Source organism: Nomascus leucogenys, chromosome 12 (genome assembly GCF_006542625.1).
Source record: "Nomascus leucogenys isolate Asia chromosome 12, Asia_NLE_v1, whole genome shotgun sequence".
Taxonomy (NCBI): domain Eukaryota; kingdom Metazoa; phylum Chordata; class Mammalia; order Primates; family Hylobatidae; genus Nomascus; species Nomascus leucogenys.
The window spans coordinates 22,206,130-22,231,792 of NC_044392.1; the positions used below are offsets into that span (position 1 = coordinate 22,206,130).

The 25,663-nt window shown below is 41.5% G+C and overlaps 1 protein-coding gene across 1 annotated transcript in view; it reads right to left on the reverse strand.

Annotated features, from left to right (window-relative positions):
* Window positions 1–25,663, reverse strand: part of AXDND1 (axonemal dynein light chain domain containing 1) — a 192,567-nt gene that overhangs the window by 5,387 nt on the left and 161,517 nt on the right. Inside the window, exons 22-25 of the mRNA XM_003258953.2 lie at window positions 24,339–24,452; window positions 21,375–21,479; window positions 15,950–16,032; window positions 14,581–14,810 (exon numbers count right to left, since the gene is read on the reverse strand). Coding sequence (XP_003259001.2) covers window positions 14,581–14,810; window positions 15,950–16,032; window positions 21,375–21,479; window positions 24,339–24,452 — 532 coding nt within the window. The remainder of the gene's footprint in view (window positions 1–14,580; window positions 14,811–15,949; window positions 16,033–21,374; window positions 21,480–24,338; window positions 24,453–25,663) is intronic.

The window sequence follows — 25,663 nt, forward strand, 5'->3', positions numbered from 1 at the left end:
AATTTCTCATTGGAATGCCTGAGGGCTTTCAGGTCTGCTTGATGGCATGTGTTGTCTTTCAAATTAACCAACTGTTGCAGTTGGTGGGCTTGATGAGAAGGAAATAATGGCGATAAGTCGCTATAAAGCTGTGTTTAGGTGAAAGAGTACAGTGGATAGTCAAAGGTAAAATTCTTCAGAAACTGGCTAGGTGAGCTGACCCAGGTGCTGCATTCCAACTGGTTACTAATTGTGAAATGATGGCTGGAGGACAAGCTGGAGAGTACAATCTAAAACCATGATATGTTGTAGGAATAGTTTTTTTTTCCTGATAATTTAATATTAATAGAGTGGCAATAAGCTGATAAACAGGGATACGATGTTCCAGTTTGGCATTGGAGTCTGCCATGACCAAAATGACATGCCTCTGAGAGTGGGAGAAGTCTATGGCACACTCTAGGAGAATGGTGTTCCAGGGCATTTGGAGTTGACAGTGATGTGGCATTGGTGTATTCAGACCTGAATTTATTATGCAAGCAGCTACCTTAAGGGCTAGTATACTGCAGATTGTTGGGCTCGAAATCATCAGAAATGTGCCCTATGGAGGCTTTGAAGGCCTTCCTTAGAATTTCAAGGGCCACCATGGCTCACCAGTAGTGTTACAGTGCAACGGGGGCTCTGCAGCTTGGACTCTCCTATCTAGAAGGCTCAGCAGGTCATTCTACCAATACCCCTGCATTCCACATCCTTGGGGACCATGTCTGGATGGCTCTGAGTAAGTATGCATCTCCTTGATGGACTGTTCCTGGCCACTACAATGTTCTTTGGCAGACAGTCTATTGGAATTATGAGGTTCCAATAATTCTGGCTTTTGCACAGTAGCTGAGCTGAGCATTAAGTAAAGGATATGGAAGCCAAATCCTTTAAAAGAGAGGTCATCAACACACTTCCAACGGCTTTTCTGGGCTTGGAAAGACATTACAGCACTATAGCTGGGAGCTTGGGGTCTGCTCTCAGACATATTAGATTTGTTTCAGGCTCTACCATTTACTAACTGTTTAACCTTGGACATATTATTAATCCTGTGTATAAATGGGGATAAAAGTAGGATCCACCCCACAGAGTTGTGATTAAATAAGATAATGCATATGATATACTTAGCACAATGCTTGCACAAGGTAAATGCTTAATAAATAATGGTGATTACTATTATTCTGGTTTTACCTCAGTAGCAATAAATGACAGCCATCAAGCTGCATCCAAATAAGAGCCAGCTGGCCCCTCCACATGTTGCCTCCATGTGTCAAAGGCAGCCCCGATGGCCAGTACTGCCTGCTCCCAGGGTGGTTGTTCTAGGACAGAACCAGCTTTAGAACTTGCACATATGGTCTCCTGTTTTTGATTCCCACCATGATATAACAAGCATTTGTTTCAAAGTGCACAGCTGTTCAGGATCATAGCAGAGCAAAAACAGGACAGAAAAGTTTTTCCTCTTGGTGGGCAATAGTTACAGCCAAAACTCAGACAATCCCCCTTTCTTTCTTTCTTTCTTTCTTGCCTGGGTTTGACTGTTTGGATGGCCAGAGTGGAAAATGAGAGATGAATTACCAGTAGTACCTTGTGAACTCCAGGATCTGTCAGACTTTTGGGTAGGGGGTAGGGATGGGGACATTTTGCCTTCTAAAAATCAGTTTGCCTTGGCAAGACAGATCATGGAAACTCTTAATTTTCAGACTTTCAAAAGTGTTTCTCAAGCTGGCCTAGAGGTAGCCTAAAGTATAACTCTGCCAGATCAGGTGCTCGTGGGACCCAAACCTTGCAAATACCAGAGGATGCCCTCCAAACTGACAGAAGCCACTGCAGTCTTGCAGGTGCCCTTTCATTGGACATTTAAGAATAGAAGCATTGTCCTGGCAGAATGGCACATTGCTGTATAATGGGACTGCTTAGGGAACTTCTGGAAGGCTGCCTTACATGTTCTTTGTTGCACCATTTTAGCCAAGTTGCACTTCTCAAAAACCTGCACTCTACATAGTTCATCTTTGAGGTCAGAGGGATTAGTATGCTTGCTTAGCAATCCTGAACGAGAGACTGCCTTGAGGCTGTGGCAGACCTGGCTAGAATGAGCTCTCCATTTTTCTGAGGCAGTGATGGAAGTCCTGATGAACCCTAGACACAGCTTCATATCAATATAGCTACGGAATGCCTCAGCCTCGGGCTCCCCTAGCAAGCACTGCAGTTTTGCAGGTATGCAGGGCCTACGCAGCAGGGCTTTAGCAGTTTTATTCCTAATTTTAGAGAAACTCCTCTGCTTCCTGTGGGGAAATACTTGCTGGTAGATGGATACTTATTTGATTCCAGGAATACCCAGACAGTGATCTAGAGCTTTGGGGCCTGCAAGCAGAATTTCCAGCAGGCTTTAAAAGTGAAATGCAAGATATGTTTCCCAAGTAGTATCTGGGTCATTGACCTCCAGCTAGGAAAGGCCAAGGACAAGAGGAAAGCGCAGTCACTGAATGCTACAAGGTAGCAGACAAGTGACCTGACCATAGTCAAGTCAGTGAGACCAATTGTGTGAGTAGAACCAGATCTCTCAGGGGAGAATCTCCTGGAGCCCACGCGCACTGAGTTGGTGTGGGAATGTGGTGAAGAGCCAGGCCTGGTGGTTGGGGGGGACTGTCCACTAAGCTTTCTAAGATCCTTAAGTACACTATGGTATGCACTCCCAAAACAGTACCAACTCGGCACTACAGGACATGCAACATGTCGCCACTGAGATCGAGGGCTGGGACACAGAGGAGTGCGATGAGGCTAACCAGTTTCCTCTCTCTGAAGGGCCAGAGCAGCTTTCTAGAAAAATGGACAGCATGGCTCAGTCTGGACATCTGAGCACAGAATGGCTAGTCTCCCATATGCAAGCACAACAGCCTCACTCGGCAGCCTGACTGCCAGTGATGATCAGCAGAAGTTCCTCCCTCCACTCTGCTTGGGAGACCACTTCAGGGACACCCTGAGAAGGTGTGCCAGGGTCTCAAGGACTATCTAAACCTTCCCACAAAGCAGTTACTTGGGAGAGTGGAACTGGCCAGGCTAACTTGCAGAGAGCAGCAGTGCAGGTGCCCTCCCTGGAGCATACCTTTTTTTTTTTTTTTTTTTAACCACCTAACACTCATTATGCCTTCCTAACCCCACCCTGATTTCCTTTCCCCATAGTGTGTCCCATCTTAGTGGAACAGCACCACAAGGCGTCCTTCCTTCGCTTTAAGGAAGCCAGAGAGACCTCTGAAGTTTTCTCACCATCCCTGGTTCATCCATGGGGAGGTTTGTGACCACAGGGTAGCTTTTCTCTCTCTTGGGACTTTGAGACTTTGGTGGAATAACGTAAGGATGAAATAAATGATTGGTGTTTGTTTGGTGGTAGCACTGGAACAGATGGTGAAGGAACTATTGTGCCTGATCTAAAGTTAGCTGGTTCCTGTCTTTTCCCAGCCTAGTTCTTCAAAACTTCCCTTCAAATCCTTGAACCCCCCAGCATCCTTTCAATACATTATCTTTTTTCATGGGCTTGCAAGAGTGGGTGGCTTGTAACAAAACCACCTCAGCTAATGTGGGTCCATGATGCCAATCACCTCATTCTAATTGTAGTGGCAGCAGATATAACTCTGGAATTTAGTGACTAAGCCTTCTACGCAATGGAGATGACATGGTATTTGGCACATTCTAAGGGACAAGGCTCATGTTCAGGGATGGGGCCTACTGATTTGTTTGGAAATGACAACTCATGCCTGCAAAGTGGAAAATCAATAAAAATTATTCTGCAGCCCCACAAAAAGTCCCCAAATTTTCTAGAGCTGTTCAGGAATTTCTCTGGGAAGGAGCAAAGATAAGGCTGGCTCCGCTCCGTCAGGCAGCAGCTGTAATCATAAGCCAACAGCTTCAGCTCATCTGTCATTTGGGCCAGGAGCACTGCCAAGTTTCTGAAGAATTTCATGTTTTCTTTTCCCAGAGGTAAAGAGCGGAACTGACCAGACTCCATCTAGTAGTCTTAGGTATATACTAAGGAATGTTGAAACCCATCCCTCACACAGTTTAATGATGGCCAATGACAGGCCTGGCCAGAGTTGGCTTAAATAAAGATGGGGACTCTAGAGTTGGGATTTCTGAGGCTAGAAGAACAGGTAAAGGTCTAAAATTCTAGGAGATAAACCCAGAGAAACACCAAATATGTGGAGTCAATGCAGGTGTAGAAATCTTGCCACAGGTATTCAGAGATAAGAGCAAAGGCAAGTGAGCCAGGAGCAGTGAGGCAGCAGGGAGCCCTCGCTGAGTGACTGCCCAGAACATCCAGTTGTCACTTGCAACTGATTTTTGCAGGTTAGTCCATCTCTTGTGCCTAGATGGATTCAGGGTTATGAACAGAGCAGACAAATGAGACAGTAAAAGCAAGAAATAGAGATTCTGGATGAATCTTCAGCAACACAGGCCGCTATGAAGGAAACCATCTGAGCAATGGCCTGGTGGCCCCTCACTATTGTGAAACAGTCTAGACATGAGTCCAGTGAGCTGGGAGCTCTGACACCAATCAGCTCTGTGACCATGTCTTATAATCACTGGGCCTCAGTTTTATCTTCTGAGAATATCTCCTTCACCTACTTTGTAGGGTTATTGCAAAGATCAGATAAATCATAAAAATGTCAGAAATCATAAGAAATCTGAAAATGCTGCAGAAACCTAAGAGCATCGTCAAGATTTTCTCTTTTTTTTTTTTTTTTTTTGAGATGGAGTCTTGCTCTGTTGCCCAGGTTGGAGTGCAGTGGCGTGATCTCAGCTCACCGCAACCTCCACCTCCTGGGTTCAAGCGATTCTCGTGCCTCAGCCTCCTGAGTAAGCTGGGACTACAAGTGCGCACCACCATGCCTGGCTAATTTTTGTGTTTTAGTAGAGACGGGGTTTTGCCACATTGGCGAGTCTGGTCTCAAACTCTTCACCTAAAGTGATCCTCCCACCTTGGCCTCCCAAAGTGCTGGGATTACAGGCGTGAACCACCATGCCCGGCCTAGATCTTCTCTTTTAAATTGAAACACTAATGTTTTTTATTTGCCAGTCTTGTCTGCAGAGTTCAAAGTTTTCAAAAAGCATTATTTTCTTGAGAGAAACTGACATTTCACAGACCTCTATTAGGAAATCAATTGAAGAGGCTAGCAAACTTTTGCACAAGCTATTTTTAATGTGGGAAGTGAGCTAATGCACCTGACTCCCTATAGCCATCGCTGTGACTGAAAGAGAAAATGCTCTTGGGTTGTAGGTTATGGCTTTTCTAGTGGCTGTTACAAAGGGAGTCCCTCCAACTGAGCCACATCAGCTCTATAACACAGTGATATCTGGGGTGTGTTCAGTGGATAGAGCCATTGTGAACCCCAGAGCTCTGTGGACACTACTTGGGTTTTGTTTTGTCATTGGATTTAATCTGGATTCCGGATTTAATGTTGAGAGCACCGTCCTTGCATGGTACCTCTAAAAAGACAAAAACAGCTAGAATATTGTAGTAATAATATCTTATATTTACTAACGGTTTTTAATTTTACAAAGCAGTTTTACATTTTTTCTGCCTGGGTAACCCTCAAGCTACAAATAAGCTATGTGCCACAAATTTGACTCTAAATTGGTTATTGGCATTCAGAATGCATTTCCCAAGTTCAAGTGTGGTCAGTTAACTGTTTGAGTTCTGGGTCCTGGGGCAGGACAGAATGTGGTCAAGGAGTGAAGAAGAGAAAGAAGAAGAACATCTCCTCCTTCCCTCTTATACACATCCGAAGCTTGGTGAAAAAAATTCAAATGGAAGCAGTCTTCAGAATCTTCCCTTAACCATTCCTGAGCCCTTCTGTTGTCTCCCCAACCCTTTCTTTCCAGGCTCCTGTGCACAGACCTTACACAAACTCCATCCCTGGGATGGTGCAGAAGGCCTCTGGCCATCAAGCCTGCTCCCCCCAACATGCATGTGAAAAACAGCCCCGTGACACTGCTTCCCAATTTGAATCCTTCAGACTGGCTGCTGCCATCTCCATCCTACATGTGGTTGCCTTTGTATTACTATTTGCGCTTTGTATTACTGTTAGTGTAACTTCCCCACACCCAACTGCAGACCCCACTGAGATCAAGGACTAAGCCATATTCATCTTTGCAAACTTCCCTCTTGATTGCTTTTTCAGTCACAGCTCAGAGCACAGTGATTTGCTAATTATTAAAGATATTGACCATAAAAATAAAAATAAATATATCCCCTACTCTGTCCAGGTCTTCTCTTTACTGAGCATTCACAAGGCTCCTGCCATTACCACAATATAATTTTCTATTCCTTCACTGCACAACCCTCAGGAAAAAAGTGATTTTATTGCACTAACATATATAAATATAGCAGTGCCAGATTGCTCCAGAGGTATCTGCATTTTTTTCAAGGGGCTACCTGCTAACTCTAAGGATGGATTTAACCTATGGATTTTCTGGAGACTCTGTTTAGGTCCCTTGCAGGGCACAGGGACTGCCGTGAGTAGGAGGCAGCTCTCCTCAGCTTTGCAAGGCGTCTCATCCTCCACTTCAGAGCCCCCTGGCAATGATTTTGCTGGTGGTTTCTGGAAGGAGGGAGAAGGGTGGCTGGGCGTCTGTGTAAATTACTGTTTGCAGGCTGGGGACTAACTTTATGTAGCTATTCTCTACCTTAAATAATTAAAACTTCTCAGTTCTGGATTTAACTGAATCCTCAAGACCTTCGTGGGAATGGACAAAACTAAAGTCCCACATTCCATATTGAGGTAACCTCTCTAGTTTAACAAGTAGGTCTTTTGGACTGTTTGCTTATTTATCTTCCTAAATCTAGAAAAGGTCTAGTTTTCAAATTATCAGGATAAAAGTACATTCAGAATATAAGATGAAATTTTAAAAATTCATGAAAACTTTCTCACATACATTCAAACCTAAAACTAAAGGACTGATTGTCAGACTTGTAATAAATGACATTTTCACCAGTTCAGAGTTGAAAGGAGTAGAAAAAATGAATTTACACTCTATAGGGTTAATGTCCCTGTACCTAGGGCCGGGGGCTGCGAGCAGTTGGCTAACTTCACTGCTTTTGCTGAGGGGTAGGTGGAGATAGGGGTGACAGAGAAAAACGGAAAGTAGATGTCATTCCAGTACTATCCTTTGCACCAGGAACTGTCCTGGGAACAGACCACAGGTTGGAGATGAAAGCAAAAATCAAAAAATAGCCTCTAATATTAGATATATTGAGAACTACTTGTGGGCATATTGCAGCACTAATTAGAAATAAGAAAATGAACAATTAAATTCCTCTCCCTATAACATAAAGTAGCTTTAAAAATCATATGAAGTCAAACACGTACCAAAAAATAAACATAAAACTTCCTACAAACCTCTATTACCCAGAGGCAATGTCTGTCAATATTTGGGCATATTTCTTTCTGGTCTTTTTTCTGCCTTTAAAAAATGATGTCATATCCTGTTTCTTGCATTTGATATCTAACATAAAATAAATATAACATCAAAATGTTGTCATATCCTGTTTCTTGCATTTGATATTTAACATAAAAATTTCCCATGTCACTAAAAACTCCTTTAAACACCATTTTAATAGTTGTGTAATATTTATGTATATTAATACAGCATGATTTATTTAATCTTTCATGATTGAACATGTAGATTGTTTCTATTTTTTCTATTATATGCAATGATACACTGAACATCTTTGTATATTAATTTTGTGTATTTAGGATTATTAAGATTCTCATGTGTGAAATTATTATGCATACATTATCATGCATATATTATTATGCATACCATCATGCATATATTGTCATGCATATCATCGTGCATATATTATTATGCATATATTAACATGCATATATTATAAATATATGCATGTTTTAAAGGGATATCCATACACACTATCAAATTATTTTCTAAAATGGTCGTATGTGTTTGTCTACTCACAAGTATTACCTGTATAACTATTATATGTTGCCACTTCTAATCAGCATTGTGTTCTTTTATTAAAAAAAAAAAAAATGGATTTTCCGGCAAGATGGCCAAATAGGAACAGCTCTGGTCTGCAGGTCCCAGCAAGATCGACGCAGAAGACGGGTGACTTCTGCATTTCCAACTGAGGTACCTGGTTCATCTCACTGGGACTGGCTGGACAGTGAGTGCAGGCCATGGAGGGTGAGCCAAAGCAGGGCAGGGCATCGCCTCATCCAAGAAGTGCAAGGGGTTGGGGTATTTCCCTTTCCTAGCCAAGGGAAGCCATGAGAGACTGTACCAGGTGCAACGGTACACTCTTGCCAAAATGCTATGCTTTTCCCATGGTTTTCACAACCTGCAGACCAGGAGATTCCCTCCGGTGCCTGGCTCAGTGGGTCCTCCACCCATGGAGCCCAGCAAGCTAAGATCCACTGGCTTGAAATTCTTGCCACTAGGGCAGCAGTCTGAGATAGACCTGGGATGCTGGAGCTTGGTGGGGGGAGGGGCGTTCACCATTGCTGAGGCTTGAGTAGGTGGTTTTATGCTCACAGTGTAAACAAACCCATCGAGAAGCTCAAACCAGGTGGAACCCACCGCAGCTCAGTGAGGCCAACTGCCTCTCTAGATTCCACCTCTGTGGGCAGGGCATATCTGAACAAAAGGCAGCAGCCCAAGTCAGGGACTTATAGAAAAAAGCCTCATCTCCCTGGGACAGAGCACCTGAGGGAAAGGCAGCAGTGGGCACAGCTTCAGCAGACTTAAATGACCCTGCCTGACAGCTCTGAAGAGAGCAGTGGTTCTCCCAGCATGGCGATTGAGCTCTGATAACAGACAGACTGCCTCCTCAAGTGGGTCCCTGACCCCCGTGTAGCCTGATTGGGAGATACCTCCCATTTGGGACCGACAGACACCTCATACAGGAGAGCACTGGCTGGCATCTGGCAGGTGCCCCTCTGGGACAAAGCTTCCAGAGGAAGGATCGGGCAGCAATATTTGCTGCTCTGCAATGTCTGCTGATGATACCCAGGCAAACAGGGTCTGGAGTGGACCCCCAGCAAACTCCAACAGACTTGCAGCTGAGGGACCTGTTAGAAGGAAAACTAACAAACAGAAAGGAATCGCATCAACGTCAAAAAAAAGGACATCCACACCAAAATCCCATCCATAGGTCATCAACATTGAAGACAAAATGTAGATAAAACCACAAAGATGAGGAGAAACCAGCGCAGAAAGGCTGAAAATTCCAAAAACCAGAACACCTCTTATCCTCCAAAGGATCACAACTCCTCACCAGCAAGGGAACAAAACTGGATGGAGAATGAGTTTGACGAGTTGACAGAAGTAGGCTTCAGAAGGTGGGTAATAACAAACATCTCCAAGCTAAATGAGCATGTTCTAACCCATCGCAAGGAAGCTAAAAACCTTGAAAAAAGGTTAGATGAATGGCTAACTAGAACAACCAGGGTAGAGAAGAATATAAATGAACTGATGGAGCTGAAAAACACAGCATGAGAACTTCGTGAAGCATACACAAGCTTCAATAGCCAATTAGATCAAGCAGAAGAAAGGATATCAGTGATTGAAGATCAAATTAATGAAATAAAGCGAGAAGAAAAGATTAGAGAAAAAAGAGTGAAAAGAAATGAACAAAGCCTCCAAGAAATACGGGACTATGTGAAAAGACCGAATCTACATTTGATTGGTGTACCCAAAAGTGACAGGGAGAATGGAATCAAGTTAGAAAACACTCTTCAGGATATTATTCAGGAGAACTTCCCCACCCTAGCAAGGCAGGCCAACACTCAAATTCAGGAAATACAGAGAACACAACAAAGATATTCCTTGAGAAGAGCAACCCCAAGACACATATTTTCAGATTCACCAAGATTGAAACGAAGGAAAAAATATTAAGGGCAGCCAGAGAGAAAGGTTGAGTTACCCACAAAGGGAAGCCCATCAGACTAACAGTGGATCTCTCAGCAGAAACCCTACAAGCCAGAAGAGAGTTGGGGCCAATATTCAACATTCTTAAAGAAAAGAATTTTCAACCCAGAATTTCATATCCAGCCAAACTAAGCTTCACAAGTGAAGGAGAAATAAAATCCTTTACAGACAAGCAAATGCTGAGAGATTTTGTTTTCACCAGGTCCACCTTACAAGAGCTCCTGAAGGAAGCACTAAACATGGAAAGAAACAACCAGTACCAGTCTGCAAAAACATGCCAAATTGGAAAGACCATCGACACTATGAAGAAACTGCATAACTAATGGGCAAAATAACCAGTTAGCATCATAATGACAGGAGCAAATTCACATATAACAATATTCACCTTAAATGTAAAAGGGCTAAATGCCCCAATTAAAAGATACAAACTGGCAAATTGGATAAACAGTCAAGACCCATCAGTGTGCTGTATTCAGGAGACCCATCTCCTGTGCAAAGACACACATAGGCTCAAAATAAAGGGGTGAAGGAAGATCTACCAAGCAAATAGAAAACAAAAAAAGCAGGGTTGAAATCCCAGTATCTGATAAAACAGACTTTAAACCAACAAAGATCAAAAGAGACAAAGAAGACCATTACATAATGGTAAAGGGATCAATGCAACAACAAGAGCTAACTCTCCTAAATATATATGCACCCAATACAGGAGCAGCCATATTCAGAAAGCAAGTTCTTAGAGACCTACAGAGAGACTTAGACTCCCACACAATAATAGTGGGAGACCTTAACACCCCACTGTTAATATTAGACAGATCAATGAGACAGTAAATTAACAAGGATATCCAGGACTTGAACTCAGCTCTGGACCGAGTAGACCTAAGAGACATCTACAGAATTCTCCGCCCCAAATCAACAGAATATGCATTCTTCTCAGCACCACATCACACTTATTCTAAAATTGACCATATAATTGGAAGTAAAACACTTCTCAGCAAATATAAAAGAGCAGAAATCACAACAAACTGTCTCTCAGACCACAGTGCAATCAAACTAGAACTCAGGATTAAGAAAGTCACTCAAAACCGCACAACATGGAAACTGAACAACCTGCTCCTGAATGACTACTGGGTAAACAACAAAATGAGGGCAGAAATAAAGATGTTCTTTGAAGCCAATGAGAATGAAGACACAACATGCCAGAATCTCTGTGACACATTTAAAGCAGTGTGTAGAGGGAAATTTGTATCACTAAATGCTCACAAGAGAAAGCAGGAAAGATCTAACATTGATACCCTAACATCACAATTAAAAGAACTAGAGAAGCAAGGGCAAACAAATTCAAAAGCTAGCAGCAGACAGAAATAACTAAGATCAGAGCAGAACTAAAGGAGATAGAGACACAAAAAGCCCTTCAAAAAATCAATGAATCCAGGAGCTGGTTTCATGAAAACATTAACAAAATAGATAGACCGCTAGCCAAGACTAATAAAGAAGAAAAGAGAGAAGATTCAAATAGATGCAATAAAAAATGATAAAGGGGATATCACTGCCGATCCCACAGAAATACAAACTACCATCAGAGAATACTATAAACACCTCTATGCAAATAAACTAGAAAATCTAGAAGAAATGGATAAATTCCTGGACAAATACACCCTCCCAAGACTAAACCAGGAAGAAGTCAAATCTCTGAATAGACCAATAACAGGTGGTGAAATTGAGCCAATAATTAATAGCCTACCAACCAAAAAAAGTCCAGGACCAGACGGATTCACAGCCAAATTCTACCAGAGGTACAAAGAAGAGCAGGTACCATTCCTTCTAAAACTATTCCAATTAATAAAAAAAAAAAAAGGGGAATCCTCCCTAACTTATTTTATGAGGCCAGCATCATCCTGATACCAAAATCTGGCAGAGACACAACAAAAAAAGAGAATTTTTGACCAATATCCCTGATGAACATTGATGAGAAAATCCTCAATAAAATACTGGCAAACCAAATCCAGCAGCACATCAGAAAGCTTATCCACCATGATCAAGTTGGCTTCACCCCTGGGATGCAAGGCTGGTTCAACATATGCAAATCAATAAATGTAATCCATCACATAAACAGAACCAATGACAAAAACCACATGATTATCTCAATAGATGCAGAAAAGGCCTTCAAAAACAGCCCTTCATGCTAAAAACTCTCAATAAACTAGGTGTTGATGGAACGTATCTCAAGATAATAAGAGCTATTTATGACAAACCCTCAGCCAATATCATACTGGATGGGCAAAAACTGGAAGCATTCCCAGCACAAGACAAGGATGCCCTTTCTCACCACTCCTATTCAACACAGTGTTGGAAATTCTGGCCAGGGCAATCAGGCAAGAGAAAGAAATAAAGGGTATTCATTGGAAAAGAGGAAGTCAAATTGTCTCTGTTTGCAGATGACATGATTGTATATTTAGAAAACCCCATTGACTCAGCCCCAAATCTCCTTAAGCTGATAAGCAACTTCAGCAAAGTCTCAGGATCAAAATCAATGTGCAAAAATCACAAGCATTCCATGCTATACACCAATAACAGACAAACAGACAGCCAAATCTGAATGAACTCCCATTTACAATTGCTACAAAGAGAATAAAATACCTAGGAATACAACTTACAAGGGATGTGAAGGACCTCTTCAAGGAGAACTACAAACCACTGCCCAACGAAATAAAAGAGGACACAAACAAATGGAAGAACATTCCATGCTCATGGATGGGAAGAATCAATATCGTGAAAATGGCCATACTGCCCAAGGTAATTTGTAGATTCAGTGCTATCCCCTGACTTTCTTCACAGAATTGGAAAAACCTATTTTAAATTTCATATGGAACCAAAAAAGAGCCCACAGAGCCAAGACAAGACTAAGCAAAAGGAACAAAGCTGGAGGCATCATGCTACCTGACTTCAAACTATACTACAAGGCCACAGTAACCAAAATAGCATGGTACTGGTACCAAAACAGATATATAGATCAATGGAACAGAACAGAGGCCTCCGAAATAACACCACACATCTACAACCATCTGATCTTTGACAAACCTGACAAAAACAAGCAATGGAGAAAGGATTCCCTATTTAATAAATGGTGTTGGGAAAACTAGCCAGCCATATGCAGAAAGCTGAAACTGGATCTCTTCCTTACACCTTACACAAAAATTAACTCAAGATGGATTAAAGACTTAAATGTAAGATCTAAAACCATGAAAACCCTAGAAGAAAACCTAGGCAATACCACTCAGGACATAGGCATGGGCAAAGACTTCATGTCTAAAACACCAAAAGCAGTAGCAATAAAAGCCAAAATAGACAAATGGGATCTAATTAAACTAAAGAGCTTCTGCACAGCAAAAGAAACTATCAGCAGAGTGAACAGACAACCTGCGGACTGGGAGAAAATTTTTGCAATCTATCCATCTGACAAAGGGCTAATATCCAGAATCTACAAAGAACTCAAACAAATTTACAAGAAAAAAACAAACAACCCCATCAAAAAGTGGGCAAAGGATATGAACAGACACTTCTCAAAAGAAGACATTTATGCAGCCAACAGACATATGAAAAATGCTCATTATCACTGGTCATCAGAGAAATGCAAATCAAAACCACAATGAGATGCCATCTCATGCCAGTTAGAATGGCAATCATTAAAAAGTCAGGAAACAACAGATGCTAGAGAGGATGTGGAGAAATAGGAATGCTTTTATACTGTTGGTGGGACTGTAAACTAGTTCAGCCATTGTGGAAGTCAGTGTGGCGATTCCTCAAGGATCTAGAACTAGAATTACCATTTGACCCAGCAATCCCATTACTGGGTATATACCCAAAGGATTATAAATCATGCTACTATAAAGACACATGTACACGTATGTTTATTGCGGCACTATTCACAATAGCAAAAACTTGGAACCAACTCAAATGTCCATCAATGATAGACTGGATAAAGAAAATGTGGCACATATACACCATGGAATACTATGCAGCCATAAAAAAGGATGAGTTCATGTCCTTTGTAAGGACATGGATGAAGCTGGAAACCATCATTATCAGCAAACTATCACAAGGACGGAAAACCAAACACCACATGTTCTCACTCATAAGCGGGAGTTGAACAATGAGAACACATGCACACAGGGAGGGGAACATCACACACCGGGGCCTGTCAGGAGGTGGGGGGCTGGGAAAGGGATAGCATCAGGAGAAATACCTAATGTAAATGATGAGCTAATGGGTGCAGCACACCAACATGGCACATGTATACTTATGTACCAAACCTGCACGTTGTACACATGTTCCCCAGAACTTAAAGTATAATTGAAAAAAAAGAAAAAAAAACCTTTGCCAGTTTTGTAAATAAAAATTATATCTGAGTTACTTTATTCATTCACAATTGTTATTCATTTGGTTTTCCTTTTTGTGAGTTATCTGAATATGATGGTTACGTGATTAAAATATGCACATTCCTATGAGAAGTATAAACTAGTAGATTAGCACCAAATATGTTAATGTTCTTCTACAATATTTGTGGCCCAGTCAAATTTTCTTTCATAAATACAACCTAAATAAAGCAAAATATGAAGCAATCCTTACCTTTCTTTGGAGATTTTGAGGAATTTTCTGCTGACCTGACTTCTTCTTCTTGTTCTTCTTCTTCTTCTTTTACTTCTCTTTCATCTTCATTTTCTTTCTCTTCTTTAGACTCCTTTCTTGATGTCATGGCTAATTCCTCTAGATCTTTATTTTTTATAAGGGTATGATGAAGTTTCTCATATGCATCTTCAAACTTTTCCTCTGCCTGTCTGGCTCTATTTTCAACCTCCCTGACATGGGAGAGAAACACAACAAAATAGAAAGGGTTGAAAAAGTATTTTTGATTTAGAAACTCATTTTCTAAAAAGGCAGTAAGATTAGATGAATGTGTCTGAAGGGTAGAAATAAGGGAAGCAACAGCATCAATGATTAACTGAGAACTGGGGGCCCAGGAGTGACTCTGAATGAATGCTAATGTCAGAGTAGAAATCATGCTGCTATTTAAGAATATATTTATCATTTCTTAGTAAAATCTGATTTGGGGTACCTGGAATTCTCCATCAATGGCCAGGGAACTCCCTTTCAAGGGTTAATTTTGGCTTCCCTTAATTGATGTGATCCAACAAACTAAATTCAACAGAGTCACTTCTCGCACCTCTAAAACCAAATTTTTACAATCAAAGAAACCAGCTTGAGATGTGCTTCTTAGCTACTACAGCACGTTATATGTCTACATGGCTACGCTCTTCTCCTGGCATCCCCAGCCATCTTAACTATATTGCCCTTTCTACTCTTTGAGTTATGTAACATTATTTCCCAAGCACAGTAGTTTCTCCTAGTTCCGTCTATTTCCCTAAGTCATCTCTTAGAAACAAACATTGAATTGGATCACTCTAACACCCCCCTCCAACACAGACAAAGAGTTTGACTTCCTCTATCTTTCCACTGTAGTTAAGAATGGATATTCCCACCAGGGCAGTGTAGTTTACTGCCTCTAGCAGAACATGTGGAGATACACATCCCCCTAATGAGGATAAAGAAAGCAGGAGAGCAAGGCCGGGCGCGGTGGCTCACGCTTGTAATCCCAGCACTTTGGGAGACCGAGGCGGGCGGATCACGAGGTCAGGAGATCGAGACCACGGTGAAACCCCGTCTCTACTAAAAAAATTAGCCGGGCGTGGTGGCGGGCGCCTGTAGTCCCAGCTACTCGGAGAGGCTGAGGCAGGAGAATGGCGTGAACCCGGGAGGCGGAGCTTGCAGTGAGCCGAGATTGCGCCACTGCACTCCAGCCAGAGCGAGACTCCGTCTCCAAAAAAAAAAAAAAAAAAAAGCAGGAGAGCCAAAGGGAAGCCAAAAAGTGTGAATTTCTCAGTCAAACCTTCTGGCCAGCCATTTTCATCCTCTTACCATTGTGTTGACTCATACTTACAGTAACTTCTCCTGCATATGTTCAATTACAGCCATTGCTTCAAGATATTTTTGGGCCAGTGTACCTTGCTTAGCTGATTCTCTCTGACAGAGGAAATATGAGATATGAATGAACTGACAGTCTCAACAATTAGTATTCTACTTTTTCAGGATGTTCTGGATCAAACCTTCTAGAATATTCTGTCTACTACCCATATCTTCTAATAGATGGTTAAGCATACTCTTAATACCAAAAAAAAAAAAAAAATAGGGATTGTCTGTGGCCAAATAGCATAGAAGCTTCTAAATTATTCATGCTACAGGTGAATAAGAATTTGATTTGAATTGTAAAGAAGAAGCAGGGGAAACAGTAACAACAAAAAGAAACAGAGAAATAAAAAAAGATTTAAAAAATAAGGAAAAGGGTCAACATGTTTCTTTACAAGTCAAGTTAAAGATCAAGGAAGCTAACTTGTATATCTGTCTTACTAATAATTTACTTCACTAAGAATGTAACATTGCAAAATCCAATGAAATCTTTAAATTCCATAGGGGACTTCATAAATATCAGTTAAAGATGTAGATCTTGCCAGGCAAAGAAAATATAGAAAAAAGATAACCTCTTTAATTTATTTTGACTCTATATAAGAGGAAGATGAGAGAGGAAATTTAGAGGACAAAAACTATAAGCATATTTTTAATTGAATATTAACATTTTCCCAGAACAGTGTACTTTTAAAGTCTCATTTATCCATGTCTCCCAAGCAGTGCCCAGTACAAGGTAAAGGCTACATTATAGACAGAAGGAGAGATAGAAGAGGGTGGACAGCCTGCCACAATCACAGCATGATCCAGTGGGCTAAAGCAAGCCTGCATCTAAGCCTCTCATCCTCAATCACACATTCCATCATGCCACTATACCTTTTTCTAAAAGAGAAAAGAACCTGTGTTAGTCTCTTCACTATTTATTTATTTATTTATTTATTCTTTTTCTTTTATAGAGACTGGATCTTGCTCTGTCACCCAGGCTACAGTGCAGTGGCACAATCATAGCTCACTGCAGCCTTGACCTCCCAGGCTAAAGCAATCCTCCCACCTCAGCCTCCCAAGTGGCTGGGACTACAGGTGCACACCACCATGCCCAGACAATTTTTAATTGTTTTAGGTAGAGATTGGGTCTTGCTATGTTGCCCAGGCTGGTCTTGAACTCTTGGCCTCAAGTGATCCTCCTGTCTCAGCCTCCCAAGTGCTGAGATTATAGGCACTGGCCACCACACTTGGCCAATTTCTTCACTTTTATGCTAGATATTAGACTCTTATTTTCTCTGTCACATATTTTTCTCTTTCTGTTTTGTTGCTTCTTTTGGGTAACTTGTTTGGAAAGTACACACTATCATTTTTCACCCTGAACCTCAGGTATGTGATGTGGCTGTGCCTGCATGGCACACACTACTAACTTATTTGTTCTTTTAAAAGAAAGGGTTTCAGAGCAGAGGCTTCTAGAACTGGAATTCCACACATGGTTTACAGCCCTATGAAACAACTAAAACTATCGGTGGAATCCAAGGTAAACCAGGATTGTCCACTACCACCTGTGTGCATTTGAGCCTTCTGACTCTCTCCTCATTCTGTCAATAGATATAAATTTAGTTACAATATGCTAGGAAAACATCCCTTTCTTTTGATACTGGCAGGTACAGATTAATGTTTTGTGGTCCATTTCAAGTCCTTCAATAGGAGAGCTTCAGACCGTGGTCTGAAATGACATTTTAGACATTCCCATGGTCTGAAATGCTGGTTGTGGGGCTGCTAGCATCCTCTATGTGTGCCAGATGGCAATCCCCCATGCATCACCCATATACCGATGCAGATGCCTCAAGGCTAATTACAGTTACTGCCACAGGCCTTCTTCTCAGACTCCAAACCTTCCTCTGGCTTTTATGCCATTTTACTCACTATATGACAGAGACAAACATGGACCATGCGGCTCTTGTAATCAATTGCATTGGACCCTCCTTGCTTGTGCCTATGTGCTGTAGCTTCCAGTTAGTCTCCGTCTGACATCAATTCTGCCTTTAGCTTTTTTAGCTTGGTCCTCCTGGGTTTTGACTCTACTAATGGGCTTTGGGTTGCATCTCTATGGCTTGGGAGTGCCTCAAGGAAGATCCCACTCCAGGCTCAGCTCCTTGGGATTCAATTCTGGACTCCTAGTTGGACTGGGTGCTCCTATCAGCTTTGGACTATTCTCTGAGTACCAATATCCCCAAATATCAATCAACCTCATCCCCTACTAGAATAGCACAATTAGGCCTTTTCTGTTTGAGCACCTGGTGATTGAAGCCACTTTTGCAAAATTATGATGGTAAGATAAATCTGACGGGGCTGACTCCATCTTGCTTGAGTCTCACAGGCTGGCTGACTTGGCTCATTCCTGGGCATGGGCAAAGTTTAAATGATAATAGCTCTTCCCCAAAACTAAACTACTAAACTACCCTTGTAAAACTAATGAAAGGCCACCAAGTTAGGAGTATAAGAGGGACCTGAATTCAGCCATTATTCCAGAGGTCAAAAGATTTGCAAATTCCCTAATTATGCCTGTAAATAACATCATTATTGTAGAACCTAAGGTTGGTATTTTGAGATGTCTTTTCAAGCTTCTGACAACAGGATGGTGCCACTCTGACTCATAACTCAAGTAGTCCTGTGGCCCCCACAGGACTGTTACACCAAAGCTCCAGCATAAAATCTTAGAATATGGACTCAGTGCATGAGGACCATTTTCCATACCCCATGATTGCATCCCCAACCAATAAGCAACACCCATACCCTGGCCCCCTGCCTACCAAACTATCTTGGAAAAAACCTAACCTTTGAGCTTCAAGAAGATCAATTTGAGTAGTAACTCCATCTCTTACACGGTGTGGCCAGCTTCGTGTCAATTAAACTCTTTCTTTACTGCAATGCTGTGGTCCCAGCTAATTGATTGTGTCTGTGCAATGGGCAGGAAGGACCCACTGGGAAGTTACATGATCCCGTTCTACTTGTGCAGTACTCCAGCCACCATTCTACAGGAAGAATGTGATTCTTCTTGGCTTCCAGGAACTTGCAAGTAATTGTACATCCAGATGGCATTTCAGTCCTCTCTCCAGACTTTTTGGTTAATCAGAACCTAGACAGTTTGGTCTTTAGTGATCTATAGTAGCAGCAGCAACTTTTCAAAAGCTTAGAGATGGACTTACTGGTCCATGTTCTCTTTACCTGGGGTATCCACATGGCACTGCCAGTATCACACAGAATGGCAGTATCTGGGAGCAGTGGACCTCACACTATCAAAGACATGTGATACTCTTCAGTTTTGTCCCAGGCTGCAGGCTCCTAGTTTCCTGACTGCTTCCTGCCTGGTTCCAGGGCCTAGCCTGGACGGCATACCAGAGTTCTAACTTTAGAGAAGCAAGTCTGAGGCAGGAGGGCTTGTAGCTGGGACTGGTGGGGGTTAGCAGATAAAAAGCTGCTACCCATTGTCTTTGTCTCCCTTTTTAAAAAATTTTAGCCGAGCGTGGTGGCTCATGCCTGTAATCCCAGCACTTTGGGGGGGCCGAAGCGGGCGGATCATGATGTCAGGAGTTCAAGACCAGTCTGACCAACATAATGAAACCCCACATTTACTAAAAATACAAAAAATTAGCCGGGCATGGTGGTGGGCACCTGTAATCCCAGCTACTTGGGAGGCTGAGGCAGGAGAATCGCTTGAACTTGGGAGGCAGAGGTTGCAGTGAGCCGATATTGCACCATTGCACTCCAGCCGGGTCGACAGTACGAGACTCTGTCTCTAAATAAATAAATAAATAAATCTCATGACATTGTATTCCATTCCCACTGCTCCGTCTTTCGTATTTGCCTCACAGTCTTAGTGACCAACATAGTGATGCATTATTTTTAAAACTTGTTGAAAGTTCTCTGATGTCTCCCAAGGCACCACTTTGGGAGAATGTGCTGAAGGAAATTAAAATATATTACCCCCCAAATATATTTATTTGACATATTTTGAAATAGCCGCTGCCTGGCCAGGAAACAAAAGTGGCCTTGCAAAGCTGTCTTTTGTGGGAAAAATTTGCATCTGTAGAGAATCTCCATTAAAGCAGTCACCGCCCCTTCCGCTTTCTATGCCTTTCCAGGACCCAGGAGAGATTGAGAGTCTGATGCCTTTCAAAGTCTGAAAAGAAACATTTTTATCTATTCTCTCTGAGGGAGACTTCATCTACATAACAAGGCCACCTTTGCCAGCCAAGCTTCTTCCTTTTCTCTCTCTCTCAACCAGTTTTTTCACTAACCTGATTCACCAAGTTAACCTGTTTCTAGCCGTACTCAGTCTGTATTCTTTACTGTGGCCTCAGGATGGTATATTAGCTTCTGGATCTTCATTCTGAAGGCTCTTATGTATACATGTTAAACAAATGTATATGCCTTTTCTCCTATTAATCAATTTGCCTCACACCAGTGATTTTTCAGCAAATTTTTAGGGGGCCAAGAGCCTATGGCTCCCACACCCCTAACAATGAAATTGTTCTTAACTTTAGGATGGAGAAATTTGACAAAATCTATTGATCCCCCAATCCAAGAAAATGCACAATATGAACATACATACAAAATATTACCACCACTTCAGGGAATTAGTGGGATAAAGCCCATCCATAAACTCTTAAAGTCACAGTATTCTGTAGAGAGTAAGATACTGATCTAGAGCTGACTGAAGTCTACCATGGTCCTACAACCAAACTTCTGTGGAGACATTTTAAATCTGCTTTCTTGCTGAGTGTCCACAGCTACTGTCTCTAAGTTTCCAGTTTCCCGACAGTTATTGTTCTTAGGGGTATGTGCTTATTATCATAGCTCTCAATAAAGTCTACTAAATGAATGTTTAACAATTAGTCAAATAGCGACCAAAAGATAGTTAAACTAAGGAAAGAGATGAAATACTGATGTTAAAATGGGGTTTAGGCCGGGCGCAATGGCTCGCATCTGCAATCCCAGCTCTTTGGGAGGCTGAGGTGGATGGATCACCTGAGGTCGGGAGATCAAGACCAGCCTGGCCAACACGGTGAAACCCTGTCCCTACTAAAAGTACAAAAATTAGCCGGGCATGGTGGCAGGAACCTGTAATCCCAGCTACTCCAGAGACTGAGACAGGAGAATCGCTTGAACCCGGGAGGCAGAGCAAAACTCTATCAAAAAAAAAAGAGGTTTAAAGATGAGAATGAGAAGCTTTTGTAAAGTTAAGGTGAAAAAAGGAGTTTTCCAGGAATTATGTTGGAAGAAAAATATCTGTAAAATACATGACTTAGGAACCCCTAGTCCCCTTAGAGTAGCTGAAAGTTATGTTAGCACCATATCATTTTTATGTAATGCTAAATAGTGTTGAATTCCCTAGTTGGGTTTCAGATACATACCCAGGAAGACAACACATCTGCTTCAAATAGAGGTTTGGAATGAACATTTTCATCTTCTCCAATGAATCGAATGAGTTTTTCCTTCTCTGTAGATGTTGAAGGTTGCTAGAACACAGAAACATGTGGACCTGTTAGCAAGCTGGTGTGGCACCCCAGCAAGTTTCCTGGCACGGTAGCAAGTTTCCTGGCACCATGTTGGAAGCTTACATTTTCCACTTCCTTTAATCATACAACAAGCATTTTTGAAGACTTTCACATAGCAAATGCTGTGAAAAACTGGTAGGATGGGGAGTGTGGACAAGGGGATACAACTATGGGAAAAACAATGAGGATTTCTTCCAGGTTCCAGGAACTGACAGTACTATAGGAGAGATAGATAATAAAATGAATAATTATGGTATAACATGATTACTGTTAGCATAAAAGTGTGATCCAAGGGCTGTGTGCACCCAGAAAAGGGTCATGCATTCTTCCTAGGTACTTCAGGAATTATTAACAGAGAAAGTGATATCGAAAGGCTGAACAGGTGCTTGTAAAATAGAGAGGAAAGGGGCCGAACTAAGTCTACAGGTGGTAGTAGTAAGAGCAGTAGTAGTAGTAGTAGTAATGGTTTTGTTACCAGAAAAGGTTGTTACCAGACCCCAAGAGCGGGTTCTTCGATCTCACACAGGATAAAATTCAGGGTGAGTCTCAGAATATAGTAAAGTAAAAGCAGTTTACTAGAAATTACTCTATTACAGAGTTGGGTATCCTCAGAAAGCAAGAGGAGAAATGCCCTTAACATAAACATAATGCTTGCTTATATAGGATACTAACGCTAAGAATAGTGTACTTTATTATAAAGGCTGGTGATCAGCTTGTGACAGGCTATTAGTATTATTATTCTCTAGTGTAACTGTTGATTTCAGCAATAATTTATGAGTATACTGTCAGAGACATATGAACCAGAAAAACTCCATCTTAAAGAGTAGCTGGGTACAATGAGGCTAAAACCTACTGGGCTGCCTCCCCAGATGGTTAAGGCATTCTAAGTCATAGGATGAGACAAAAGGTCAGCACAAAATACAGGTCATAAAGACCTTGCTGATAAAACAGGTTGCAGGAAAGAAGCCGGTCAAAACCCACTAAAACCACAATGGCCACAAGAGCGACCTCTGGTCGTCCTCACTGCTATACTCCCATCAGCGCCATGACAGTTTACAAATGCCATGGCAATGTCAGGAAGTTACCCTATATGGTCTAAAAAGGGGAGGCATGAATAACCCACCCCTTGTTCAGCATATCATCAAGAAAATGGGCAACCAGCAGCCCTTAAGGCTACTCTGTCTATGGAGTAGCCGTTCTTTTATTCCTTTACTTTCTTAATAAACTTGCTTTCACTTTGGACTGCAAACTCGCTCTGAATTCTTTCTTGTGCAAGATCCAAGAATCCTCTCCTGGGGTCTGAATCGTGACCCCTTTCCTGTAACAGTACCATTATCTTTAAAGTGAAACCCATTTTTAAACTGAGAATGCCTTCTTCCATTAACTCGTTTCCTCAACCATAAACATCTTGTGACTAAGAGTGTCCAATTTCCTGGGAAAGTAACCCAGTAGGTTTTGCTTTATCTGGACTTTATTCAAGATGGAGTCACTCTGGTTAAGACACCTCTGACAATTTCCATTAATTCTGTGCCTTCTATATACCAAGCACTTTACCAGAAATAAAACAGAAAATGCTGATTGAAATAGGCTTGGGTGTTACATAATATTTCTGTTCTGTTGTCCTGCCTGTGCAGTGAGTAGAAGACCTATTTCAGAGTCTGGAGTCATGCCAACACTTAAACTATATACAGAGAAGAAACATATCAGAGAAGTAAATCAAGACATTGTAGAGAGTGTTAGGCAATCATGAGTTCTAGGAAGCCAAAGGCAATAGTAGTCAATCTAAGAATTAGCAAGGGGTCTTGTGCTAGACTTAACTGGGTTTGAATATTGGTTCTGCCACTTACAGCTATATGATTTTGAGTAAGTCAGTCAACCTCTCTGAGCTTCAGTTTTCTTATCTGTAAAATGGGGGCAATAATATAAACCTTGAAGCTGTGTTGCATAGATAAGAGATAATATGTGCAAAGTATATCACTCATGATAGGCACTCAATTTTTGGTAATCATTGTATTATTATTATTATTACAAATGTCCCAGGAAGGGTTTCTATTACTACAAATGCCCCTGCAGGGGTTGAGACAGGGTAAAGGGAGGAGAGGTCTGGTGATGGGCCTGGGAGGAGGGCAAAGGGCAGCTCAGAATGGGAGCTGAACAAGTGGAAATATGGAGTTTTAAAGTGTTATCTGAAAAATGTGGCAATGAAGGGCTAAAAAAATAGCACCAGAGTGAGAGGTAGATTGTGTAGTTAATAGGAATATAGGTATAAATGAGGCTAATGGGAAATGGCTGGATTTAGAAGGGAAAAGAAACATCCCTTCCTCTGAAACTAAAGTGACAAAGATAAATATTTCTGCAGGTTTGGCTAAATCTATATGAGGAAAAGAAGGAAACTGGAGTTCACTCCAGACCACCTACTTCTATTCTCCACTGTCTGTGTGTGTCTATAATTTTCCCCCCACTATATATATATATATAAAGTGGGGGTCCAGGCATGGTGGCTCATATCTGTAATCCCAGCACTTTAGGAGGCTGAGGTAAGAGGATCGCTTGAGACCAGTTCAAGACCAGCCTGGGCATAGCAAGATCCCATCTCTATAAAAAAAATTTTAAAAATTAGCTAGGCATGGTGGTGCACGCCTGTAGTCCCAGCTACTCAAGAGGCTGAGGCAGGAGGATCATTTGAGCCCCACGGTTCGAGGTTACGGTGAGCTATGATGATACCACAGCACTCCAACCTGGGTGACAGAGCAAGACCTTGTCTCTAAAACATATATATGTATGTATGTAGGAGGAAAAACAAATACCAAATAATCTTACTTCTTTTGCTTTCTCTTTATTTTCCTCCTGAAGTTTCCTATCCTCCTTACTTTCTTCTTCATCTTCTTTAAAAGATTCATCTATTTCAGGCTCAATGAATTCTTTTACAGCCTCCTGTGAGATAAACCAATATTATGATTAAAGGGTGTATATAAATATTAGCGATTATTTGTTCAAAATATTTAATGAGCACTAATCCTGCAGCTGGGTACTGTGCTAGTGACAAGGATACAAAGGTTGATAAGAATAGTCCCTATCCTTAAGAAACTGATAATTTCATGGACAAGAAAATACAATGAAAGCATACATTCACATAGTAGGAGCACCTAATTTAGACCAGGTAGTGGACTGGGTAAAAGAGGGAGTTGGTCAGGAAGGTTTCCTGAAGGAGACAATGTTTGAGTTTTTTCTTGAAGGATGGGGAAGGAAAAGAAGCAGCTCTGGGCAGAGGATGTTCTATGCACATGATTGGATCTGAGAGAGCATAGTTCAATAGGACAAAAACTGGGAGACAAATGAATAGGAGTGCAATCATAGAGAAAGGGCTAGACTGTCAAGCCAGGGAGATGATTGGCTCTTATCCTGAAGGCAATGAGGCTCTAATAAATTGGTTGATTTGCTTTGCATTTCAAAACAATCATTCTAGCAACAGGAGAATAGCTTTAAAGAAGAGGAAGAAAGGGAAGCAGAGGAAAAGAAAAGGAGCGTGAACAAAACAGTGGTTGCAGGAACGAAGAGAAGGAAAAGGAGGATTTAAGAGATATTTAAAAGGTAAGTCCTAGTGATTGACTGGATGGACACGGGATGGTTAGAGAAAATGCACGTCTTGAATGACACTTGGTTTGCAGTTTAGACCACTAGAGAGATGACAATGCCATTCACAGAGACAATGAACAAAATTGGATAAATAGGTTTGGAGAGAGATGAGTTCAGATTAGGCTATGAGAGTTGGAGGTACCACTGAGATACCCAAGTGAAAATATCCAGCAAGAAGGTGAATATATGGATCTGGAGTTTAAGATGGAAGAATTGGGCTAAAAATAGAGATCTGACAGTTATCTGCATTTAATTAAAGCCAAGAAAGTAAATTACATCCTAAAGGCAAACTTGTGAAGTAGCCAGAGAATTAGACAGTAACCCAGTTACATAAAATGCTAGGGATCTATGGAAAACAGTGTAGCGATTCCTTAAAGAACTAAAAGTAGATCTACCATTTGATCCAGCAATCCCACTCCTGGGTATCTACCCAGAGAAAAAGCAGTCATTACATGAAAAAGATAATTGTACATGCATGTTTATAGCAGCAAAATTCACAATTGCAAAAA